This window comes from Carettochelys insculpta, chromosome 3 (genome assembly GCF_033958435.1).
Source record: "Carettochelys insculpta isolate YL-2023 chromosome 3, ASM3395843v1, whole genome shotgun sequence".
NCBI lineage: Eukaryota > Metazoa > Chordata > Testudines > Carettochelyidae > Carettochelys > Carettochelys insculpta.
In genome coordinates, this window is record NC_134139.1 from 111482492 (window position 1) to 111501308 (window position 18817).

At 43.3% G+C, this 18817-nt stretch overlaps 1 protein-coding gene across 2 annotated transcripts; it reads right to left on the reverse strand.

The window, feature by feature from the left end:
• Positions 1-1149: 1149 nt before the first annotated feature.
• Positions 1150-17668, reverse strand: RNF146 (ring finger protein 146). 2 transcript variants are annotated; one of them, XM_074990602.1, is made up of 3 exons: positions 17542-17668; positions 8815-8964; positions 1150-2916 (listed from the first exon to the last, which is right to left on the reverse strand). In XM_074990602.1, the coding sequence occupies exon 3, from the start codon at positions 2913-2915 to the stop codon at positions 1857-1859; it is 1059 nt and encodes a 352-aa protein (XP_074846703.1). In that variant the 5' UTR covers position 2916; positions 8815-8964; positions 17542-17668; the 3' UTR covers positions 1150-1856. The 2 variants fall into 2 exon arrangements, with proteins under 2 accessions (XP_074846703.1, XP_074846704.1); XM_074990603.1 differs by lacking the exon at positions 17542-17668 and adding an exon at positions 17056-17172.
• Positions 17669-18817: the final 1149 nt, after the last annotated feature.

Consider the following 18817-nt stretch of genomic DNA (forward strand, 5'->3'; position numbering starts at 1 on the left):
ACCTTTAACAGTCCTTGCTACCCCCATGTCACTCCTGGTCCACCCCCCTACCCCGGAACCTACCCAGAGTTCACCTGACGCCTTGGGGCTCACAGGGTTCCGGGTCCAGCTGGGGACTGGGTGGCTCAATCCAGGCCTGCACGGCCTACCAGTTCTGCTGCCTCAGTTCTCCTGCCATCTCAGACTGGCTTGCAGTGCAGGCTGAGGCCGGTCCTCCAGCTGCCCCACGCTGGCTCGCGATGCAGTCTGCAGCGGGTACTCTGGTCAGTCCTCTGGGTCTGGTGGGTCTTCTCCAGACAGTACGTTCCACTGGGATTCCCAGGCTGGGAGCCCAGGGCCGTCCTCTGGAGGCTCCATCCCAACTGAGTCCTCAGCCCAGGCTCTTACAGCCCTGGCCCCGCCTCCTGACTTCTGGTCAGGTGACTGAGAGGAGCCAGACTTCACACAAAATGGCTCCCAGAAGGGGCTCTCCTGCCCCACTACAGCACAAGATAAATCAACCATGTTGGATCAAACACTGCCATATGGAGGATAGGGTCACTATGGACCAGATCAGTTACATGTTAATAGCTGCTTTCTTGTAATGTCTTAGCCATGTCTTTTCCCTATATCCAAAGTCTGTACTGAAGTAATTGAAGTGATTTCTTAATGAACCTGGAAACTAAAAGCAAATGCAGTACTTATGAGCTCACGTTAGCTTCTCTTTCAAACTATTGTAATCTTATCTGATGGGGGCTGAGGTGGCAGTGGGGAAAAGTCTTATCCAGCCTTTTGACATTGAGGTCAACAGTAGATCCTTATCTCCCACTAAGGCCATATTGCCCTAACTTACTCTGGTGGCTTTATACCAATGTAACTACATCATTTGTGTCTCTCTATACTTTACTCCTTGTGTCAGTGGTGCACATCCTTATGGATTGTACTGTCAGTATAGTGCACTGTCGGACAGCTCCAGAAAACCACTAACATTCAGCATTAAGCATTGCAGTGTCTACACCGATGCTGTGTCAACCTAGCAAAGTTGACCTTAATGCTAAGCTGTTTGTGGAGGAAGAGATTTGTCAGGGTAAAGGCGCTGTGGGCTGCATAGCATACCTGCTTAATGATACCTTTGTGTAAGTCCCCCTGGTACAATTCAAACAAACCTCAGATTGTTAAAGTGTAGTTTTTATTAAATTATAAATTTTGTAACAAAAACAAGACAGATCAACAAAGACCTTAAAAAACAAACTACAAGGACTAGACAGCAAAGCCAATGAAAACACCATTAAGTGTGTACAGGTAAGAATTTTCAACAAAAGTTAATAGCATTTTTACATTTCCATTGCAGGAAGAGAAAATGATTGCTTTGTCTAAAACACATCTTAACTCCAAACTCACATACATTTTCCTCACATTAAATTAAGCATCCGGCTCACCCCCAACATCTTATCTGTTCCCACATTGTGTTAGTGTTCTTTTCATATATCAATCCATGCAGAAAGTAGAAAGACACTTAATGCAACAGTCAGATAATGAAGACAATTTGAGTTGCACAGTGGATATACATGAGCCAAAAAGGGACTGAGTATCTCCACAGGGTAAAATGCTACAAAATAAACACAAAAGACATTTTCAAGAAAACTGGGTATTGCTAAGTAGCTTTCAAACCATTAACAAGACACCCCAGTTTCTTACATTTAAAAAGTCTTCCAGCAGAGAGACACTGAAACCTTATGTTAACAGGCCAAGTCTGTTTCTCGCCTTCACCTCCCTACCCACCTCTTCAAATACGTTTGCTAGTGTTGAGTGCAATGCCAGCATGGACAAAATTTACAGATACTGGACTGAGTATTTAAAAACACATGGCTCTAAATTTAAACTTCAGTTACTGTGCACTGTCCATCAGGCCTTCTAGATCTGACACTGGTGTTTACTGCCCCGCCCCCTGCCACTGGTCTCTCTATTACTGATTGGCTTGCATTCACATTCAAGTGTCTTTGCTGGGCAGAGGACGTGTGTTGCTGAAGTTGAGCATACACATCCTCACTATCGCTGCTATCATCCGATTCGGTTTCCTCAACGGAGGTGTCAGGGACTGGCACCCTACCAGAAGACGATGACTCATGGTCTTCCTCTCCCTCTCCCCCATGACTTCTTTCAGCCAGGCTGTCTCCGTTTATTTGTAAGTGGGCAAAAGAGTTCTCTAAAGAAGCGCTTGCATCAGGTGATGGCGTTGCAGGACTTGTCAGCTGACCATCTAGTGAAGTTAGGGGTCTAGCAGAAACGGATGCTAGAGGCTGCACAGCAGCAGCCCCCAGAGCCAATGTACTGTCTGCGCCATCAGCAGAACTCTCTCTTCCTAGATTGACAGTGCTAGAGTCACAGTCCAACCTAAGCCCGGCCACTCCCTTCTTTGGTATATCTATTATGTCCCGTTTTATTTTTCTGCGACGTCCATGCTCATTTCGCCTATACTGAACCATGTTTTCGAGATCTGCTACATACAAAAACCCAGCAATTAACATTTCAGTGCTCTTTTTACCTTTGGAAAAGGCATCTTCCAGCTCCCTACTGGTACGTTCATCATATTGCCACCAACCATTTCTACCTTCATAGTACCAAGCATATTCCCCATTGCCTCTGCTGGCCACTTTGAGTTCCTCTGGTGATAGTAAGGTTGGCTTGTCAAGAAAGTCCTCAGGAATCTCCTGCCGACATAGTGCACATCGTTTTCCAAGCCAGGAAGCACCCTTCACACACAGATAGCAGAAAACATGCTTACAAGGCAGACTCACTGGGTGGACACATGTTTGCAGACAGATAGCACATTCAGGGACTGTCAGGGAAGGTGTTGCATTGGAACACGCCTCATTTGCCTTCCTGTTAGTGGGAAGCATGTTGATTGTGTGATCGATTTCACCACAGCCAGCCATCCTACAAAGAATCAAATACATTTAAGTCAGCTTATAGGTATTAAGCCAAATCTGTACCTCAACTCAGGAGTGTGCAAAGTGGGGGATGGGCCCCCTCGGAGGAGGAGTGTGAAATTTTTAAGAGGGGGTGCAGCATGATCAGCTCCTGGGTTTCAGCTTATCCATCTCATTATAAATGTTGAAATCTGTTACTGTTTATGTATGTGTATTCACATTTATATACCCACTGTTTACATTCTACATACTTATTTTCTAACACATGCCAAAAGGTTTATTTATTTATTTATTTTCGTATGAGCATAACTGAATTTTCTGTCCATTTGGACTACACTAGAGAGGTAGGGGGTGGACTGTTAATTGCAGGAACGAAAAGTGGGGCCTGACATAAAAAGTTCTCTCACCTTAAGACTACACCAATCACAAAATTAAAAGCTTTCCATGAAGTTAAACTTCTGGACACTCAGATATGAAACAAACCGAACACTTCAAAATACTTAGGTTATGCAAGTTAATATTCTCTGGAAAAATTACAGCAGTCTATGCCTTAGATCAGTGACTTTAGCAAAAACAATGGCTTTCAAATTTCAAGTTCAGTACCCCAATCTTCCTTTATTTCAGTTCTAGCGCTCTGGTATGCCAATTCAGACTAATGCGTTTTAAGTTACTTCTGTGGTCCCAGGCAACAGTTTTAGCTAATCAGTATGGATTTTATTCCTCATGTAGCCTCTGATAGAATAGCTGCTTGAGTGCCTCTAGTCAGTCAACTCTTTGTACAGCTCCTCAAGAAATTAACAGCAGCTGTGAATTTGTAAATCTTGCTTTCATGTCAGAAAAACCTCAGAGAGCTCTGGCGTTAGGCCCCTGCATGAAGCAACTTTCAGCATTTGTCTTACTAATGCTTGTAGGAATTAACTCAGGAGTATAGATGATGGAAATGTCTACTAAGCAGCCTTTCCCTACCCCCACAGCACTCTCTGGTATGTTTTCAAGAGGGATTTTCCTTCCTTCTTCTCATCTGACAACTTCAGGAGTCACCCAGGCAAAAAGTAACTGTGTCATAGAGGGTGACTGTTGCAGAGAAGTGGCTCTCAATCATCTCAGACTACTGCACCTGTTTCAGGAGTCTGATTTGTCTTGCATACCCCTAATTTACACTTCAGTTAAACTACTTGCTTATATAATCAGACAAAAATACACAAGTGCCCCAGTACTGAACACTTTATTTTATCACACAATTATAAAATAAATCAATTGGAAAGTAAATACTATACTTAAATTTCAAGGTATAATATTTACAGCAGTATAAACAAGTAATTGTATGAAATTTTAGACTGTACTAATTGGTTAGTGCTTTTTATATAACATAATGCAAAACTAGTTAAATATCTGGACGACTGTATGACTCATTGGACAACCTCTGCTTATCACACCGTAGGTATGCCTACATCTAGCTGAGAACCAGTGCTGTAGAGTAATAGGTGTGAAGTGCCATCATCACTCCTACCACCACATCTCCTAACTAGCAGTCCCACATTGTGTTGGCAACCATATTCACTCTAGATTTAAGTCTGACAGTAGATACCCTTCCAGCTGCTTCTTGCCTGATATACCCACCTAGGAAGTGAGTGTGATAACTACCAGTTTCCATTTTGTCTCTCCAGCCTTCCATCTTTGGTAGTCACTCCCAAAGTAAAACTGTCCTTTGAAGTATCTTCCCTCCACTAAAGAAGATATAAGCTGCCTCAAGGTTGACACTTCTTTACTATATATAGCCTGAGGTTACCAAACCCCCTCTCTCAAAGCAGTGAATCTTTTCAGAACCAGATACCCCAAAGATGTGAAAAATTAAGGAAGTTAAAGAACCTTTATGGGGGAAACCCAGTTTCAGAGCTGTATGAGATTAGAAGGGGAAGGAACTGTTGTCATTATTTATCCCCTACAGAATTCAAAGAAAAAGAGAAACTCTCAGGATACAAAGCAGGCTGTATGACTATACAAATCTGAAGATCAAATCTCTTTCAGATTCAATTAGGGTCCTTAATATAGCTCCCATAAATCTAGAAGAGCTACCTGAAGAGTTAAAATAATATTGATGAGTACACCAACAAAGGGATCTTTCTTGTTCGTTCTGTTGTGCTCTTTAGGAGAATTTGGATTCTATATTATCTGCCTCCTAATATAGCAAGATTTCTTATCTGGGAGGAAATTTAGTGAACTACCTGGGATTGGGATCCTTCAGGAATCAACAAACCCTTTTCTTTCCTGGAAGATGATATAATCCCTGCAGAACGTGTAGCTACAGATAGAGATTTTAAAAGGATTAGGTATGAAGCAGCATCCCAGGCCTCTAACTTGAATTCATTTCCTATCTACTAGGTAACATAGAATCATAGAACACTAGGACCGGAAGGGGCCTCGAGAGGCCATCAAGTCCAGTCCCCTGCCCCGACGGCAGGACCGACCACTATCTACACCATCCCTGATAGACATCTATCTAATCTGTTCTTAAATATCTCCAGCAAGGGAGATTCCACAACCTCCCTTGGCAACTTATTCCAGTACTTGACCACCCTGACAGTTAGGAACTTTTTCCTAATGTCTAACCTAAACTTCCCTTGCTGGAGCTTAAGTCCATTGCCTCTTGTTCTCTCCTCAGAGGCCAAGAAGAACAAGTTCTCCCTCCTCCTTATGACACCCTTTAAGATATCTGAAAACCGCTATCATGTCCCCCCTCAATCTTCTTTTTTCCAAGCTAAAAAAGCCCAATTCTTTCAGCCTTTCTTCATAAGTCATGTTCTCCAGACCTTTTATCATTCTAGTTGCTCTTCTCTGGACCTTCTCTAATTTCTCCACATCTTTCTTGAATTGGGGTGCCCAGAACTGGACACAATATTCCAGCTGAGGCCTAACCAGCGCAGAATAGAGCCATTTTTTGAATGACAGATACCAATCTCTTCAAACCACTTTTTGATCATAAATTTATGATTGCTAAAAGCAAGAGACATTGAACACATAGCAGATCACGTGGATAACAGTGCCCACCTATATTTCAGCTTCTTGTCTGAGAATTTCCCTCTTCTATAGACAGAATCAATAACTAAGAAGAAAGATTAATGGAATCTTTGCAATAATGTCTAACTGATGTGCCAGCATGCAGAAACAGAATTACCATCTGACAACTGTCTTACTGCACAGTAATATATTCCAATATGAGTGATTCACCTTAGAAAGAACTGAGAAGATATTGTACTGGTTGTGTTAAAGATCCTCCTCTATTTAGTTTGCTTTGTATCTTCATCAGACTTTTGAAGATGCGTTTAGGAACAGAATTTGTTTGGATTCAAATTAGCCTTTGTGCCTGACAGTTCATTATAGAGGGACAATTTATTTATTTTTCAGAATACCCATAGGATACAATGGTGCTGGTATTTCCCAGAAAAATAACTGAAATAAAAACCCGGTATTGATTACTATCTGCCAGCAGTTGAAGAGGAGCGCAAGAACAGCAAGTTTCATACAAATGTGCACTGATGTCCAGAAAGGCAGTTACGTAAATATTCTGGTATCCTTGCTACAGTTTTAGGAGGTGCGGTATTTTTGGGGGAGAGGTGGAGAGGCACTTATGGCTCAGCTTGAAGGGAAGGCAGGAAGAGGTACAGGTAGCTGGGCAAGGAGGGGCCCTGTGGCTGGGTTCTGGGGAGGAAGGAGCAGAGAAACAGGAATTGGGTTGTCACAGGGTTTCTAACTCTACTCCTGGGGGAATTTGTGTGCGCCTTTATGTTGTTAGTCATACTTGCTGACAAACATTCTGAAATAAATTACTAAAATAATTGAAAGTGTTATTTTGACAAACAGAATTTTAAAATACTGTGTGCAGAATTTACTATTTGGTACAGAATTTCCCCAATAATATCAGGTGCTCCTATAAGGAGAGGATAGTTTACCTGAGGCTTTATTTCCGATTTGTTCTTAGCCTAATAGTATTTGCTTTCATTTTTAAATTTGATCAATAACTCTTCAGGGTCAGTCTGTGGGACTACCTTTATCTTTAATTGCTTAAGCTCCTTTCACTTTTGAATTGCTGATAAACAGAAAAGAACTGTTTCTTAACATTGTTGCAGAAAGCAACATAAAATACACAGTTTCATTTTAAAAAAGCTGCATTTTCAACAAACTAAAATATTTGGACCAGATATTCAAGTATGAAAAGAATGCTCAAAAACACACTGGGCCTTTGAACTATGCAGTTAAAACACTGCATGCTAAAATGCAATAAACCACTGAAGTGGACTCAACCCACACTTCTGCCAGACATCTCTCCCCGTTATCTCCTATTTTTACAGGAAAATATTATCACTAAATCACATATACATTCTCAGAGTGTGTAAGCTTGTATGTCTGAAGCATCCTGATTAGCACTTAAAATTTAGAACAGGTAATGCAGGAGATCTAGATTAAAAAACCCACTGTGGGTCCCTTCAAAAAAATGGATTTGCCTTAGTAGATAGGGTGACCACATCTCCTTATTCCAAATACAGGACCGGGAGACACTGGAGGGGTAGCTCCCTGGCTGTCCAACCAGCCCGAGCTGTGCATGAGACAGGGCAGGGGGCTGCTGCACAGGGTGGCTGGAACGATGCAGGGAGGGGGCTGTAAGAAGCTGCTCCCTGGGGACTGGGAGAAGCCAAGAGACCCTGGACAGGCAAGGGGTGCTCACTGCTCAATCCAGGGGCTGGACCCTGTGGGGTGCCAAGGGCGTACAAGTGGGGCGGGGCAGGGTGGGGGCAAGTCACTGATCCTGGGAAGCTGATGACAGTGGGTGCCCTGCCCAGGAGGAGCAGTCCTGTGGCAGGGTGCGAGGGAGCCAGCATCTTCACAGACCTGCCAGACCCTGGAGGAAAGCCCTGTACCCTGCCCCAGGCCCATCTGTCCAGCCCAGAGTTCTGCCACTTCTGCCTGTTCCATCTGCCACACAGCTCGCAGGCACGGGGAGGGAGGGGCGGTCTGGGCACCCCTGCCAGCCTCCAGAAGCCTGCCAGCTTGGCAGGACACTGTGCCCAGCACAGGGCTGGGGGCTGCCTGCATGCAGGGTGGGCCAGGCACATCGCATCCTGTAACCACCCCCCATGGGAAAGGCCCCGGCTTCAGCAGGGCATACATGCAGGATTTTGTTGTGTGTACCAATATGGAGATATGTGATACTGGAGTAGAAGATTCAAGTGTAGGGAATGGGAAGGGTGAGGGTTCCATCTAGAGGTGTGGACTCTAGCTTGGGCAAGCATAACAGGTCTGGAACATAAGAGGGGTTCAGTGTTAAGGCAGAGGGTTGGGGTGGGGAAAGTAAGGGCTCTGGCTGGGGGGTGCGGGCTGTGGAATAGGGCTAGAAAAGAGGAGTTTGGGATAAAGGAGGGTGCTCTTAAGGTACAGCAAGGAGGGAGGACTCCCCCAGCCCTCTCTCACCACAGCATCTTGGGGCCAGGTAAGAGGCACCTCTCCTAGGCAGTCGCAGGACCAAGAAGAGTTCAGCTAGTGGGAGGAGTTCCTCTTCATGGCTGCTGCTTTGGGTGGGGCTGGGCTGAGATGCCTCTCCCTCACAGAGGTCCAACTGGGACTGAATGGGCCCAGGGGAGAGAGACCTGCCCCATGGCCGTTGCAGTTTCAGGCTGGGGCTGGGCACCACTCCCCTCCCAGCCACTGCAAGTCCAGCTGGGGCTCGGTTGGGGCACCAGTCTCCTCTCCCAACCATCACAGATCAGGTGTCAGGCAGGAGTGCCGAAGCAGGTCTGTGGCTTGGGGAACAGACATCCCTCTCCACTGCAGTGCTTAAAAGGCAGCTGCACAGCCTAAAGGGAACTCATAATGCTAGTTAATTAACCTAATAAAACAATGCCAAGCTTACGTCTTTTTTTAGTGCGACTCCTGCCGAAGCACACCACAAGACTAAAATAGCCTCTTCAAATGTATCCAATCAGGATATAATGTCCTCTTTCCCTCTGATAGCTCATTCTTCTGTGCTGCACAAGGGACCACTAGTACTGTTTCAACTTCTCTGCAAGATGAGGAAAAGAAAACATTATTAGAGGAACGCTGAACAAAGTTCTCTTTCATTTAGCAGTTTAACAGCAAACAAAATAGTGTTATGTTCTCATTACAGCAAAAGAAGACCACCACACTCTTTACCAATTTTATGCAGGATCTTTTCAACATTGAAGTATAAATTTTCACACTGGTGGCATTCTTGTCTTAAAATTCTCATTTTCTGCCTGCATTTTGTAATGTCAAACTTCAACAAACCTACCTCTCTAAAGCTGGGTCTACTTGTGCCCCCTTCCTTTTGGAGGGGGCACATTAATGAGCCACTTTGAAAGATGATGAGATGCTGACAGCAATATGCAGCACCTCATTAGCATAACGGCAGCCGCACACGATTTGAAAGTGCTGCTTTTGGAACACATGCTGCCCATGTAGACAGGGGCCTTGCCCCCTGACTCTGAAAGCCCTTTCTTCCTAAAGCCAAATAGGAAGAAAGGGCTTTTGAACTCAAGGGGTCTTTTCAAAAAACCCCCGTCTACACGGGCAGCGTGCATTCGGAAAGCAGCAACTCTGAACTGCATGTGGGTCCCATTTTGCTAATAAGGCACTGCATGTTCATGTCAGCACCTCATTAGCATCTTTTAAAGTGCCTCATTAACATGCCCCCTCTGAAAGGAGGAAACATATGTAGACCCAGCTTAAGGGTAAATCTATACAGCGAAGTTACTTCAAAATAACAGCTGCTATCTCAAAATAACTATCCTAGCATCTACACAATGCAACTGTTATTTCAAAATCGCAGTTGTCTTATTTCAAAATCGTAAAACCTCATTCTAGGAGGAATCTGACCTATTTCAAAATAGATGCTGTTAAAATAGGGAATACAGCCTATTTTGAAATAAGCCATAGTGCATCCAGTTTTATATGTAGTAGCCTGATTTCTAACTAAGCTATTTTGGAATAAGGCTGCTGTGTATGTATTTATAAAGGCAATCACATTGGTATCAAAGAAGTAGGCAACTGCGTGTTAACAGTCATTCTCAACACTACTCCTTACTAATATACAGGGAAGCAGCTTAGAAAAGAAAGCAACTGGGCTCATACCAAATATCTCTCTCTCTACTTCCCAAACCTTTCCACACATTGCATGATTCTAGGAAGTTATCATAATTCTACAGTACCAGGTTATCAAGACCAAACTGCCCCCCTACCCTAAGCAGGGAAAAGAAAGATCCTACTTCAGAAGATGGAGATGAAATTTTGAAATGGCTGGTAACTCCTACTCCCAGACTAAGGCATTACCAGCCCTATTAAAACACTATTAAATCACATTTACTTAACCAATTTAAGATACACCTTTTAAATGTTGCAAAGTGAACCTGATGTATCGTGTACAGCGCTTCCATACACTCAAGATCTATGTCAGCAAAGTGTTAATGCACTGACCAGACTGAAGTATGTGGCACAGTAAAGTTAAGAAGTGGTAAGTCTTGGAGATAGCTGAATATTTAGCATAATTGTAGAACACATAATTGTAGACTAAATCTTTAGTGTACTGTACAGTTAACATGTTTAAGTAATAAATTACCATACCAAAGTTATTTTCTGGCTATGACTGAGCTGAGGACATTTTGGAAACTATTCCTAGGACATATTGCCAAGATCAACAGGCCTCAATCTCTGTCCTCACACTCTTTCAAAAACAAAAGTTGTTTTCATTTTCTCTCTGGTCATCCCCAACCTCTACCTCTATTAATTTCCAGAAAAGAGCTACAACTTTTAAAATACCAGCTCCTCCTTAACATACTAACATACAAGATATTGGGTTATATACCAATATATTGGGATATATACCAGCTCCTCCTAATATATAAGATATTGGGTTTACTGTGATCAAAGAAGCAGTTGCGACAAGCTCAATGCTCTGGGTGTGGTGTCTGAGCCATCGCCTTTCAGAAGCTGGCACTGTACTACTGCTGCTGCTATTTCTCATTTAAAGAAGCTTTTTGTCTATCACTTTCCCAGTCCATTGTCAGAGGCGATACACTCTAGAGCGTGCTGTTTTAAAAGGATTCATTCAGAATTGAAACATCTGACATTTTTCTTCACCCCACTTCACAGTTAATTACTTTGGTTATGATGTGTAATTATGCCTACAAGAATCCAATCAAAATAATTTTATAGGACTAATAAAGCAGCTTGTTAATTGCCGCGTACCTTTAAGATGAGTTAGTTCATAAGCTGACTTAAAGCTAACCTCTACATTTCATTAAATTATTTCTGCATCAATCAAGACTTAAAATCTGTGTAGCTACCTCAGCTAAAACACACCCTTTCCCAAGCTCCCACCACCATTACAAATTTCTATATGTTTTAATGTAATTTCTTACCCTATACATTAAAGCTAATACTCTTCCCAACCTGTACCACACTCAACTTGTCTCTTTACACACCCAACACCTCATTTCATTGACCAATTATCTCTCCCACAGCTGCTGAAACATTTCTTCAATGCCTAACAGCCAAATGATTAAATTAGAGCAGCACCAGTGGCCAGGAACAACATTCAGGTAAGCAATCACAACCCACACTCCCTGTTGTTAAAGGAAAAGATACTGGGATTCCTATGAAGGGGTTGTCCATAGACTCTTCTCAGGCATTCCATCATTTGATGTATTTGGCTAGCAGGTGCTTCCTGCATCCTTCAAAGCCCCTCTGGCTGTTGCAAGAGCGATGGCAATGTTCTCCCAACAAACCCACCATCACCCTGAAAAAGGCATTTGCACCCTCTTCTACTGCTCAGAGCTTTTCCCAAATTGAAACAGGAAAATCACTATTCTTGTCAGTTGAACTGCCACCCTCAGAGTACTCTATATTAGCAGTGAAGACTGGGAAGTCTCCGGTCAGTTTTTGTTTGGATGCTGCTTTGGAGATTGGCATAGCAATAGAGGGATTAAATCTGCAGATTTAGAAAAACAGTAGTTTCATGTTATATTTTGTTCATATTTGAAAGGTTATCTGCATAGTCATAAGAGCTAGAAACTTATTAACAGAAAGAAGCTTAGATTTTGCAAAAGCAGACAGGAGGCTTCCCAAAGGCTAGTGGATTTTTAAAGCTCCGTATTAAAACAGTACTGCCAGTCTTGCAAGTAGTACGGCACTGCGCAGAGTATTCTGAAATAATTCATGCAACAGAGATATTAATTCCTGAAATGAAAATTCTCCTCATATGCTTTAAAACCTCAAAATGTTTGACACATTATATCATCCATGAGGAAGATAAGCTCAGATTTTAAAAATATTAAAACATTCAGCACTATTTTGCTGAAAAGCCAAGATATCATGAATAGGATGTAAAATTCACACTTGTAAAACATAATTTAAGATTACACTTTTTTCTGTAAATAACTCTAACTCTACCAAAAAAAGAATTTTAGAACTTTGCATAAAGTTGCCTGACTAGAAAAAGTCAAATACCCTTCCAGAATAGTGCCCTGATTAAAACTTAAGAAATATTTATAACAATGGCAGATTTTTAAGGTACTCCAACTTAAAACATGAAAAATCAATGGTAAATAACTTTACAGATGGAAATTTGTTACAGTTAATGTATTACTATAACTGAAATTAAAGGAAAAACTTTTCAGTTTATCACCTTTGTGCATTTGACAGCCAGGAATGTTAACATTTAACCAGTTAGCCCAGCCGCCTCACCCTAAATATATGGGGTTTGCCAGCTATGATTAACTGGAGGGAGCTGTTTGCTTCAGCCCTATGTGGCCAACCACAGCTGGGAGATGCTCCGGCGCTGCCAGAGCAGCCCCTGTCCACAGTGCCGGGGGTGGAGTTGGGGGAAGAGTGGGTGGGCTCCAGCCTAGTTTCCCTACCCCCATTTTTAACTGGTTGAACAAACAGGATTTTACATCCCCGCTGACAGCGCATTCTGACAGTTTCACTGCTTCCCATATTTGTGTGAACTCTCACAAAGCAGTAGGGAAAGATTAAAAAAAAAAAAGTGATATGATTAGATTTCAAGTTGATAAGTCCCTTCATACCTTCCATGATCAGTTAATAAAAATGAGCTGATGTTTAGTTAGCAGATCACCCATAGTACAGTAGAAATAGAGGTAAGAATGGGGAAGCAGTATAAAATACTCAAATATTTTTAACAAAACTAGCAGAGAAATGTTCAAAACAATTTTCCCTCTTCATTTAAATGCATATTCTGCTACAACTGAAACCTTAATTCTAAGCTTCATTTAGGATTCATACATTAACAAAATTTCTAATTTCACAGGATCATAGGAGTGCAGAGCTGTAAAGGCCCTCAAGAAGTCATCAAGTCTAGCACCATGTTGGACTCAGGCAAGACCAAAGTAAACCTAGACCACCCTGACAGTCTATCCAACCATCCATTACTACTTCTGCGCATGGAGAACAACTGATCTCAGCCCTCTTTAGAACAGCTCTTAACAGCTGAAAATTTTTAACAAAGGATAAAACAACTGTCAAGTTAATAATCCTATTATGAGAAGTAAAATATCTCAACTTTGGTTCACCATTCACAACCAAACCAATGTTATATTCATTAACTCCAATGGGTGTTTTGCCATAAAAGGTCAGTGGAAGTAGGTTTGAGCCTGAAATTACAATTACTAGATAAAGAGAGGTGTTGGATACAGCAGTGCAAACCCCTGAAATGCAAAGTAGATAAAGAGTAGGATTAAGCTGTCTCTCTCTCTCCAACTCTAGAAGTCAATTTGGCAGCTCCATCTTGGTACCTGATATTTCAATTGCAGCTAAATAGATGCTGCATAATTTGAAGATGCAAGTTAAACCATATTACATCTACTGATCAACACATTTGGGAAAAAAGTGCAGTTTCTTTCCTTCATTTTGCTCAGATCCTGCACCACAGATCAGTAGACCCACTATTCTTATTTCTTGCTACTACTAATTGTTAGCAATTTAATTATGTCAAAACAGACTGTAAACTAAAAAGTTGCAAAAGTTGTAGATCAGATTTATTATTTTGACCAACTCAAAATAATAGTGTTAATTCAATGCTATCTGACAATGTTTCGTCCTGACAATCCATTTTAAAGAGCAGTTCAAAAGACTAATTTTAAACAAACTGTCAACACTTGACTGCTGTCTGTGCGCTTTTGTTTTCAAACTACTATTGGGATTGCAATATTTCCTTTATCAGATTTGAGAAGCACAAAAAGTAAGTTCTGTACCTTATTCCTTCCAACAATTACTAAATATTCTGGAATTTGTTTTGCCAGACAAGCAAATAAAATAAACTACATGTTGAAATTCTCTAACCTGGCACTCTCATGACAGATTACAGATCTCACTGGAAGAGATTTTAGTTAGCAGGACAACCACTTATCACATGTATGGCCAAGTTTCTCGTGGTCCCATGAAGTTTGTTTACAGCCATCAGTCGTGGCTCTGTGCTGTTATTTATATCTGTCTTACCCCTTAGATGTCTAAGAGCTCAGTAAGCAGTGGAAGTGCTGGTAATGCTTCTAGACAATATTGACCTTCTATGATCTGGCAAACTCTCTCCTTCAGCACTGGTCAGGTTGCCCGAGGGTGCGAGAGAAGTTCAACCTCTACAACATTTACAATGTACAACATAGGAAGATTATCACAAATTCAGTCAAATACTTAAACTTTTTTCCCCCTCTTTACTGTGAGCTACAACAATTGCCATTTTTGGATCATACCATGATAGGTTACTATGAATTGCTCTTAAGACAAAAATTATATTTACCAGATATTCCTAGTAGCCTACTAGTTTCAGTGGAGAGGCTGTATGTCATCTAGGCTCACTGTACCAAAAATTGGGCCATCGGTCTTTTCACTTTCCATTATGCACACTAAAAATGATGCAAGAAAATCTTAGGGCCCACCTGTCAGTTACCAAAAAAGCATTTTCACTAAAAGGTTTTGAGAACCCTCTTTTTAGACACAAAGTACCTTAAACATTTATAGTGCAATTTCCTACCTCAATTTTTTATTACAATAAGGAAAGGTCACCAGTTATGCATATGGTCGTTTGAAAGTAGGATACAATACACTGTATAGTACTGTTTATATTAAAATTAATACTTTGTACTTACACAGTTCTTTTGCTCGAAGGATCTCAAAGCACTTAGCAAAGGTAGGGGATAAAATGCTTGCATACTTTACAGACGGGTAAATTGAGACAGAAATTAAAGGCCTTGACCCTAACATGTATTTGTGTGATTTACACAAATTAGTAGTCTCTTCATTATTAAATCAAAATTATGTCAGTAAGCAATTGTAAGACAGGAACACAGTTGCAAAGAATCCATTTCACACATCACTCTACGCTAAATATTAGCCCTTGCAAGCTGGGTTAAGAGGCAGGGATACAGTCTATAAAGTGAGTAGGGCAGTAGTATGCAAACTTTTTACCTTGAGCCCCTCCTTCCCTTGGCCACATGTATACTTCAGCCCAGGAGCAACAGTGAGCAGTGGCTTCAGGGTTGCGGATGTGAGTAGGACTAAGGAGGTGGCGGTTGAGACCACAGAGGGGTAAGCAGCAGAGCTGAGGCTAGGAGAAATTGCCCTTGGACAGGGGTCAGCAACCAAAATGGCAAGAGCAGCCATTTTTTCCTGAATTTGGTAAAAAACTCTAATTCAAGAGCCACAATGCGTGTGAATATAAGACAGTCCTTAATAAACAACAACAAACCACACTTTTTGTAACCTGGTTTAAGAACAGTACACACATAATGATTTGTAATATAATACAAATTTACTGCAGGACATTCACAAGCTTTTTATATATTCTATTTCCTTCCACTTTACGTGTGTGTGTGTATCAGTATCTTCTTGATTTTCACTTCTACATATTTTAATTATGCCAATTTTACTTTGGGTTTAATTTCAGTTTTCTTTGTTAAAATGCACATTGCCCTTCAAAGCAGGATTGCCACATGCTTCCTCTCCCCTTTCAAAATGGGAACTTTATAAGCAACATGATCAAAACACAGATAAGGTATCATATCTCACAATGCACTGCACATATTAAGGCAGCGGGGTTATCCAACATTAGAAGATCATATATCATTTGATATTTAGATAAAAGTTGTCCATTGTTGGGCTTGTAGACATTCACTGTTGCCAAAAATAATCAGGAGGATTTTTTACTTTGCAACTATAGTTGGGAACCACAAAGAGGTCCTCAAAAAGCTGCATGCAGCTCTAGAGCCGCAGGTTGCAGACCTCTGTCCCAGGAGCAGAGATCCAGACACAGCACCATCCACTCAAGTGAGATGGTACTCTCTTCCAGCATTCCCTGTAAGCTGAAAGCTTGGGGTGGCCACTGAGAAGAGACTCAAATAGTGCCCAGCTGATCAGCAGTGCAACCACAACTGGCAGCAGCCGGCAGCATGTTTCTACTGACAGGGCACATCCGTACATGGATCAGTGCACATAAAATTTATTCCACATACAGATGGAAAAAAATTAGAAGGAATATTGTTCCCTTCCCTCATCATTTATCTAGGGGAACTAACCAGGACACACAACCCAGTTTGGTAGACCACGTTTCCAATCTGAAATTTAGATATATTTTAATATTTGCAAATTAATTCTGCCTCCAATAACCATTCAAAATACCAGACATCAGACAAAAAAACAGAAAAAAAACTTAAAAAAATCCAGTAAGAAATCATCAAAACAAATCTGAATGTAAGAAGCGACTGAAAGATGAGCTGCTGCTTCTCAGACGTCTGCGTATTACTTACATACGAGCACGGGAATATTAGACTTATCAGCAAATATTAGTAAGCATAAATTTAATGGTATACCTAGAGTCCATGAAAAATATTTCCATCCATGAACACGACAATTTAGGTTAGCAAAGAAAAATGCCACCTGAGCTTGATGTTTTGAGGTTACCTTAACAATTTGCATTTCGCCTCCTTAAACCACACCATCTACTGTCATCAAGTATTCGTCTGAACCTCTGAGTTCCCACAACCATGAACATTTAGATCAATTAAAAACGCACGCCCAGAGTATTAGTTGTGCTTATCATCAAAAAAACGTTACCCAGATTACTTACATCGCACCCCACCCTGGAAGGCTGCCCCGCCAGGAGACACGCCGCCCCGCATGGCTTTCACCGCCCCGGGATAGGTGACACCTCTGCTGCGAGTTTACCGGATTTTTAAAAGATAAAATGGAGAGCACGTCCCCGTCCCCCCGCGCCCCGTCAGGTCGGTCCCTGCCGCGGGCTCAGCTCGGCGGGGTGAGGACACATGAGCGCAGCCCCAGCAACGAGGACTGGGGGGAGGCCTGGGGCCGGCGTCACATGACGCAGTTACCAAACAACACCGGTGCCGCCCCCCCGCCGCCGGGAGCTCTGTGGCCTTTTGTCCAGGGGCACCGCACAGCGTTCGCAGCGTCCGCTCAAGTCCCGGGGCGGGCAGGCCCCAGCGGCCGCCGCGGTGATGAGCCCGCGGGGCGGCTGAGCGGAACCTCTCCCCCTCCCGCAGGGCCCCGATTCCACAGCGACGGGCGCAAGAACGCGGCGGCATCACGGACTCACCCGCGGGCCTGGCTGGCGCTGCTCCGTCCCTTTGCCGCTGGGCGGGGGAACGACCGAAGCGCCGCCCGACCCTCAGTCACCTGCCGCCGGCGAACGAGCGGGCGGGCGGAACGCCGCGACGTCAGCGCGCAGAGGGGCGGGACAACGCGCCATGACTGGCGAGAAGGAGGGGAGAGAAAGGGTCGAACACTCCCCTTCTGGAAGTGGGGATGACCCGACCCCATTGGTCTGCGACGAAGTAGCTCCTCCCACTTCCGTGGCGCCTGCTTAGGGCGACCCTCCCCCCGCGTCCGTAATAGTCACAGCTTCCTTCTTACTGCGGCTGCGCGTGTACGCCGCGCGCTCCTTCCCGCGTTGGGCTCGCGGACCCGGAGGAACCAAGAGGGGACAGAACTGCGGGGCGGCTGTTATGTGCGGTGAGGCCGCTCCTGCGCCCCCGCGCGGCTTGCAGCGGTATTTGCCCGCCACCGCCGCACCTTCGACCGCTAGCCTGCTCCGTCTCCCCCTGCCTTGCGGGCTGTGGCTTCGGCTCATGCGGTTTGCCCGGCGCCAGCGTTTGGCTTAAGCACGCCGGGTAGCCGGGCTCGCGGTGTGCTGCCGGCACCTAGAGGTGGGAAGCTGCTGCCGCCCCTAATTGTCATCGGCAGTGACCGCCCCCTGCCCGTGCGAGTTTAGACGTAATTTTATGCGTTTGGCTTGCGCTGGGAGCCTCCTTAGGTGGGAGGGCTGTTTCCTGGTGCACTGCCATCTTTTTGGTCAGCTAAACCAGGGGTCAGCAACCACAGTAGCAAGAGAAGCCATTGTTTTCCAATTTGGTAAAAATTCAATAATTAAAGAGCTCCAATGCATGTGAATACAAGACATCCTTAGTAAAGCACATCAAACCATACTTCTTGTCACCCCTATTTTAAGAACAATGCCCAGGCAGTGATTTGTAACATGACATGTTTACTGCTAACCAGTCACCAACTTTATACACGTTCTGTTTCATCACAATTTGCACTTGAGTGTTTGTCCCACTGTTGTCCTTAACCATCTCTCTGGAGGACAATGGGGGGAGTTATCCAACTTTTTACAATCGTAATTGCCTACAGACAAGCTCAAACATTGGACTGCTGAAGCTTAGTACAGGCACCTCTAACCCCAGCTGAAAGCCAGCTAGTTCTCAGGAGGCAGGGGACACTCATTCTTTCTCTGTGAAGTGGTCTAGGTACTACTTCACAGGTACCACACCATACCTAAGTGTGTGGGGGTTACATACCCTACCTGAGGAAGC

Bases quoted from the DNA above. Each gene is read 5' to 3' on its own strand.
- RNF146 (XM_074990602.1), bottom strand. From the start codon at position 2,915: ATGGCTGGCTGTGGTGAAATCGATCACACAATCAACATGCTTCCCACT.